Source organism: Myotis lucifugus, unplaced genomic scaffold (genome assembly GCF_000147115.1).
Source record: "Myotis lucifugus unplaced genomic scaffold, Myoluc2.0 scaffold_8133, whole genome shotgun sequence".
NCBI lineage: Eukaryota > Metazoa > Chordata > Mammalia > Chiroptera > Vespertilionidae > Myotis > Myotis lucifugus.
In genome coordinates this window covers 1-7091 of record NW_005879181.1, presented here as the reverse complement: position 1 = coordinate 7091, position 7091 = coordinate 1, and the positions used below count along the sequence as shown (strand labels likewise).

General features: G+C 55.3%; 1 protein-coding gene across 1 annotated transcript; it reads left to right on the top strand.

The window, feature by feature from the left end:
- The first annotated feature begins 307 nt into the window (after positions 1–307).
- Positions 308–7085, top strand: USB1 (U6 snRNA biogenesis phosphodiesterase 1). The gene is made up of 6 exons (XM_006109305.3): positions 308–722; positions 1196–1379; positions 2912–2965; positions 3993–4098; positions 5266–5349; positions 6408–7085. Exons 1-6 carry the CDS (start codon positions 611–613, stop codon positions 6510–6512), a joined length of 645 nt encoding a protein of 214 aa, XP_006109367.3. The 5' UTR covers positions 308–610; the 3' UTR covers positions 6513–7085.
- The last annotated feature ends 6 nt before the right edge of the window (positions 7086–7091 follow it).

Genomic DNA, 7091 nt, shown 5'->3' with positions numbered 1-7091 from the left:
CCGCCTAAGTCTGTTTCCTCGTTTAACACAGTTGCAGAGTAGTAAGAGCTAAAGCATGGCGAGTTGTTTTCATTCATTCAGTAAAGATTCATTGAGCGCCCGATCGGCGCCAGGCTGGGACTGGGGACCCAGCAGTGAGCAGAACCAGCAGAGCCTCGGCTCTGAGGGGCCAGGCCGGGTGCCGACGAGCACTTTTCCAGCAGCAGCTCCAATGGCGCCATCGGGTCGAAGTACGCTTTACAGAAGAGGAAACTGAGGCCCACAGAGGGCACAGGGCTGGCCAAGACCGCAGAGCTGGGCAGTGCTGCTCCAGCTCAGTCTGCCCCTTTAAGGAAGGTGACATCTGAGCCACACAATGCTGCCTGCTCCCTGCTGAGGTCTGGCTCTGAGTCGCTGGGAGACCCCAGTGAGACAATCCTGGGGGGAGAGCTTGGCAGTTGTCTAGACGCGGCTTGCAGCACCTGGTGGAAACAGATGCACGGTCCCCCTGTACGGAGGTAGAGGATGCTCCGAGGACACAAGTGCTCATTTTCTTTTTCTTTTTCTCTCTTGCAGTGTCCAGAGCCCCCTTCCCAGCCAGAGGCTGCCAGTGCCGGACAGTGTGCTGCACATGTTCGCAGGCACCGAAGAGGGCCCGGAGGATGACAGTGCAAAGCATGGGGGCCGGGTGCGCACCTTCCCCCACGAACGGGGCAACTGGGCCACCCATGTCTACGTCCCGTGTGAGTAACCCATGAAAGGCAAGTGGCTGAGACCCATAGGTGCCTCTTGTTGGGTTTTTTTTTTTAGATTTTTAAAATATATATATATTTTTAAATTGATTTCAGAGAGGAAGGGAGAGGGAGAGAGAGATAGAAACATCAATGATGCGAGAGAATCATTAATCGGCTGCCTCCTGCACTCCCCCTACTGGGGATCGAGCCCACAACCCGTACATGTGCCCTGACCCGGAATCAACCATGACAGACAAACACGTCCCTCCCCCATGCCACCCCCCGGTTCACAGGTCGACGCTCAACAACTGAGCCACACCGGCCGGGCTGAAATATCATTAAAATACATAGACACGGGCTGCTGTCACGGTAATTTTCTCCTAAAAGCCAGAGTGACAAGGGCCTTTGCCTTCTGGGCTCCTTCACTCAGCCGGGCCCCCCTGGCTAAGAGGACGGCCCACCCTCTGCACTGTGCCCTCCAGATGAAGCCAGGGAGGAGTTCCCGGACCTGCTTGACGCGTTGCTGCCCCACGCCCAGACCTGCGTGCCCCGGCTGGTGAGGATGGAGGCCTTCCACCTCAGCCTGTCCCAGAGTGTGGTCCTGCGGCACCACTGGATCCTCCCCTTCGTGCAGGCCCTGAAAGAGCGCCTGGCCTCCCGCCAGAGGTGAGTGCCCAGCGCCCCCCTGCCTCTCCCCTCCCTCCCCTCCCAGGCTCCTCTTCCTGTCCTGAGCCTCCTGGGGCATGGAGGTGTGGGGTGTGTCACCCCAGCCAGCAGGCCAAACGTCTGCACCTCATCCTGTGTGAGCTCGGCCCCCCACGTAAGCTCTGGAGCCTTCGCGTCCTCGTCTGTGTGCAGTCATGGGCGTGGTGGTGGCTGCTCAGAGGGGACTTGGGAGAGTGACATGAGATCCGGGGTGCCCTTATCATGGCACCCGGCGAAGGATCGGAACTGGACCCCACTTCTCGTCGTATCTGCCGTTCTAGGACTTTTTAAAAAACGTAACTGTTTTATACATCGGCCTGCCAGGAATGCCTTTTCTCCTAGACTTGGCCAGATCGCAGTCCTGCTCCTTCACTGCTCTCCCGGTTGGCGTTTCCCCCAGAATCCCTCAGGGGGCAATCCCAAGGACCACCCATCCCATGGCTGTTTACACCCTACACTCATTTCACTCCTCATACCCAGTCCTTCCCATGTCCCTTCGGAGCCCAAGTTCCTCTAAGCCAGTGGTTCTCAACCTCCCTAATGCCGCGACCCTTTAATACAGTTCCTCATGTTGTGGTGACCCCCAACCATAAAATTATTTTCATTGCTACTTCATAACTGTAATTTTGCTACTGTTATGAATCGTAATGTAAGTATCTGATATGCAGGATGTATTTTCAGGGGTCGCGACCCACAGGTTGAGAACCGCTGCAAGCCCAGGAGTGTGGCTTCTCTCAGAACTGCCCCCTCGTTTCCAGGCGCTCTGCTCACTGTAGGCATCCCCTGGACATATAGTGAGTGAGTGAGTGCGCAGGCCAGAGAGAGCCCCGAAATCATCCCTGGGTCCTCTGGTGTTGGTTCTAGAAGAAGCAGACGGTCCCTGTGTAACTGATCTGAGTGGTGGGAGCAAGTTTCTGCCCCAATTTTATACCCAAACCACTAGGCATCGGAGAGGAGAGCGAGGACTTTGGAATCAGGCACACTGAGGCTCAAAGTGTGGCTCACCACATCCAACCCCCTCAGTTTTCTCGTCTGTGAAATGGGCATCATGATAGTGCCTGGCACACAGGGACTGTTCTGGTCATTGCTTAGGTGAGATCAGAATTGTCTTTTTTTTTAATATACAAGGAACACGTTATCTTTTCCGTGATCTATTACCAGCTTCTTGACGAGTAAGACTCTCTTGGTTCCCGTTGGTAAGTTGAGATGGTCTCAAACCGTTTAATGGAATGACTGGCTATTCCTAAAGTAGAAATTTCGCTGGCACCTGGATGGAACTGGATGTTACTTGAACTGGGTGATTATTTAAGGTCTTGTCCAGCTCTAATATGTTAGGGTTCAATTCACCGCCTGTATGATAGGGGAACAATACTAGTGCGCCATGAGTTCACTATATTTTCAAAGTGCTATTTTTTTTTTTTACTATAAACTATTTTTTTCTGATTCTTTTTCCTCATTCTTCCTGAAATGTGGTCTTTTCTTCTAAATTTCAGATTCTGCTTTACAGCCGACCGGGTAAAGATTTATACCAATGAAGAGAAAACCAGGTGGGTCTTCCCCACTAGGCCCCGTCATTTCCAGAAGATTCTCTAGAATAAAGATTGGGGCGGGTTGCTTGGTTTCTGGCCTTGTCTGTCGCAGTTTTCCATTTGCTTGTGTTTTAACCGACTCTATGACTACAAAGGCGATTGTTCCCAAATCTGAGCCTTTCTTTCATTAAGAGAAATAACAGAGGGGTGTAGGGGGAGGGGCAGAGGTAAACATCTTGGTGTACTGAAAAAAGCCTGCGGCCAGAAGAAAACCTGAGTTCCTGCCCAGCTCTGCCCGCAATTTAACACTTAGCTCACAGCTCCAGCTCTGTGACCTTCTGTTTCCACGTCACATGCCTGTCCTTGATCCGTTCATCACTGGACACTTGTGAGGCTCAGATGAGCCAAACGAGTTTTTGATGGCCCTGGCCAGTGTTGCTCAGTGGTTAGAGCATCGGCCCATACACCGGAGGGTCTTGGGTTTGATTCCCGGTCAAGGGCATGTACCTTGGTTGTGGGTCCGATCCCTGCCCCCAGGCCAGTTGGGGTGCATGTGGGAGGCAACCAATTGATGTGTCTCTCGCACATCGATGTTTCTGTCTCTCCCCCTCCCTCCCACTCTCTCTAAAATTGAGTGGGGGGAAAATCCTCGGGTGAGGATTAAAAAATGAAAGAAGACGCGTCTGAGTGCTGAGGGGAGGGTAGCCGGTGCCACCGAGCCAAGTCCTCGAGAAAGGGGCAGACTCCGCAGTGACGATGGAGAGACGAGTACAGGGGCTTCGGGGTCTGCAGGCTTGGCAGTGGCCGGCGAAAGCACTCCTGTCAGTGTTATCAGACCCTGGGGAGGAAGGGAGGCGTGTGGTTAGCCCGGGGGCAGGAAGGTTTCCAGCCGGAGGAGGGAGGATGAACGGGAGACGGTGAGCGAGCACTCATGGTCCAGCTGCTCGGCCATCCGTCTGTCACGGCCTCCACCCCGTCACAGATGCTCCCGTTCTCAGGGGCTGCTTCTCATGCCCCCGTGGTCTCCACTTGTGTCTCCTTCCAGGACCTTTGTTGGGCTGGAGGTCACCTCTGGCCACGCCCAGTTCCTGGACCTGGTTTCAGAGGTGGACAGAGTCATGGAGGAGTTTGACCTCACCACTTTCTACAAGGTAGCCCACGGGGCCTTTTCCTCTCCGACGGCCCCTTCTTCTACTCGAGTAAAACCAGCTCCCGTTAGAGGCAAACTGAAGAGCCTTCCAGAACTTTCCGTCAGGTGTCCCCAGCACCAGCCTTCAGAGGACATGCCCCCCTGGAAGCTGAGGGGTCTGCGATGTGGTCAGATGCAGCCCATCCGAAGGCCAACATTCCTTAGAATTCTTTTTTTATGCATCTTAAATATGCACAAGAGTTATGCCTTCTACTCCATAGTTTTTTATGTTTATTTTTATATTTTTGTAAGAAGCGGTTTTCCTCAGTTTTGACACCCCAAACGGTATTGCTTCATATACCTTCCTGCACCCCATGGTCTCCAGGGGTTCCGGAACTCCAAGCTGAGTATCAGGGCTTTAAAGGGCCGCTGGTTTTGCTTAATATCTTCTTTTCAAATCGTGCTGAGATCGGCAAGTGTGAGCCTGAAGGGAGACAATGGTTGTTTCTTCATCGTTTTAGACACTTTGATTTTTGTTCATCTCACCTTAAAAAGTGTGTCATCTGTCGAAGCGTTTTCGATCAGGACACAGGCTCAGAGCCTGGGTTCTCTCCCGCGTCCCAGATTCAGTGACTCGCCCCATAAGCAAAGGAAAGTCTCTGCGAACAGGACTGTCTCCGCTCGGGCTGCCACGACAAAATACCGTGCGCTGGGCGACTTAAACACCGACATTTATTTCCTCCCAGCTGTGGGGCCTAGACGTCCAAGATAAGGTGTCCGCATGGTCAGTGTTGGTGAGGCGGCTCTTCCTTGTTTGTAGACAGTCATCTTCTCACTGTGTCCTCACATGGTGGAGAGAGAGGGGAAGATACGTCTCTTCTTATAGGGCGCGTATCCCATCATGAGGGCCCCACCCTCGTGGCTAATTATCTCCCAAAGACCCCACCTCCAAGTACCATCCTATTGGAGGGTAGGGCTTCAGCATAGGAACCCGGGGGAACACAGTTCGGTCCAGGGCTATGTTGTTTACCTGTAGAGGGTGCTTGGGACCAACTCGGATCAGCACTGAGGGTCTCTCCCGTGGAGCCATCCAGGGATCCAGCGGGGATGCCATGTCACGGATCTGCTGTGATGCCCGGGCCGGCCTTGGCACCTGGTGACCGCCCGCCTCCCTGCCCTTCCCCCGCAGGACCCTTCCTTCCACATCAGCCTGGCCTGGTGCGTGGGTGATGCTCGTCTCCAGCTGGAAGGCCAGTGCCTGAGGGAGCTGCAGGTGAGTTCCCAGAGCAGGAGCCCCGAGGGTGCTGAACTCCGGAGTGAGGGGTGTCGGGAAGCGGGAGGTGCTGATTGGTCCTGGGGGTGAGGTGCGCAGCCCTGAATCCCCGGGAAATCACTGGCGTGGCAGGAGCCCCGCCGCCTGACCTTGCTCCCGAAACTGCAGCCCAGGACCAGCAGCAGCAGCAGCACCCCGGAGCTTGTTAGCACTGCAGACTCTGAGGCCCCAGCCCAGACCTGAGCATCAGACCCGCGTTTTAACAAGCTCCCTCGGGATCTGTGCGCGCAATAAAATCTGAGCAGCGCGGCCCCAGAACACGAATCCGAGAGGACGCTGCGGGCCTTCCTTGAAGTCCTAGCTCCTTGCCCGGAGGTCAGAGGCCGGGATGCCCACAGGGGCCCGGCAGGTGTTGGAAATGAGTGAAACGTGCCGGGTGTAAGGAACATCCACCTTCGTGGCCTTTCTCATATTGTGATGAGGAGGTGAAACAGTTCCCTCTCCCGTCGGTCCGTCGAGCTGCCGACTCGCCTCAGGGAGGCGGTGGGAGTGTTGCCGTGCGGGAATGTGGCCTGGTGCTGCTACCACTCCTGTTTTTCCAGAGAAGCCAGAAACCCAGATTTTTATGTATCGTCTCCCTAGTTCCTGATGTTGGCAACCAATGTGTATGTTTTTCAAGAACATTTTGCAAGCCCAACAAAACCTGCGCGCTAGGTGCAGCCTTGGGCCTGCATCAAATAGCCGCCCCTGCTCTTGGCCCGATCGTGCTGGATGGAGGTGGCAAAGAGCTTGCTGGGGGCTCCAGCAGACCCGGGTGCCCATCCTGGTTTTATTGGATTCTGTACTGCAGGGCTCTGAGCAGCCACTCCCTCCTCTGCAAAGCTGGGATGGTCGGGTCGACCTCACAAGATTGTGGAGCTGATAGGGCCTGGGGTCTGTGTGGCCTGGGGTCTCCCTTTACCACCATCTCTGAAGGACCTCAGAAAGCTTTGTTTGCAGCGCCCTCCGGTCCCCTGAGTCCCCTAAAGTGACTGTCCCCTCCTGGCTCCCGGCTGTAGGAAATCGTGGACGAGTTCGAAGACTCCGAGATGCTGCTGCGCGTGCACGCCGAGCAGGTCCGCTGCAAGTCCGGGAACAAGTTCTTCTCGATGCCTTTGAAGTGAGCGCCAGAGGCCCTCCTCGTCCCAGGTCCCACCGCAAGCCAGGCAGAGGTGGAGGAGGCTGCGCAAGCCGGCCTGGGAGGCCTGGTGGTCCCCGGGCCTGGTCCTCTCCCGGCCCTTTTGGGTTGCAGGTCCAGTGCCGCTGTGTTGTGGTCGTTCCCAAAAACCACCAGTAGAGGGCAGACCGGGCTCCCTAGTTCTAGATCTGTGGTTTTTATGCAAAAATATAGAGAAAAATGGGGTCACCCGGTGAGCCCACCCATACTCAGCCAGAATCCCCACTGTAGTCCCGCCAACAAATGGCCCCTCTCCCCACTCCCTACCCCCACCCCCGCACACACACACACACCCCACAGCTTCCTCAGCTGTTTGCACTGCGATGCCCTTGGCTTCAGACCAGCCTTTTCAAAACCATGTGTCCTGGCTCATCCCTGCTCAAGCCAGGACGTAGGGTCCTTCAAGGGGTCTGTCACTCTCCCTCGCTGAAGCCTGTCCCTTTATTGCTAGTCCCAGCCCCTCCTACGCCAGCGAAGGCCATGTCGGGGCCAAGGCACAGGGTGCTAATTTGAGGTTCAGCATCAG

Excerpts from the sequence above, each read along its gene's own strand:
- USB1 (XM_006109305.3), top strand. The coding sequence starts at position 611 with ATGTTCGCAGGCACCGAAGAGGGCCCGGAGGATGACAGTGCAAAGCAT. Across the intron at positions 2,966-3,992 it reads ACCAATGAAGAGAAAACCAG|GACCTTTGTTGGGCTGGAGG; the intron begins GTGGGTCTTCCC and ends GTCTCCTTCCAG. Across the intron at positions 5,350-6,407 it reads AGTGCCTGAGGGAGCTGCAG|GAAATCGTGGACGAGTTCGA; the intron begins GTGAGTTCCCAG and ends TCCCGGCTGTAG.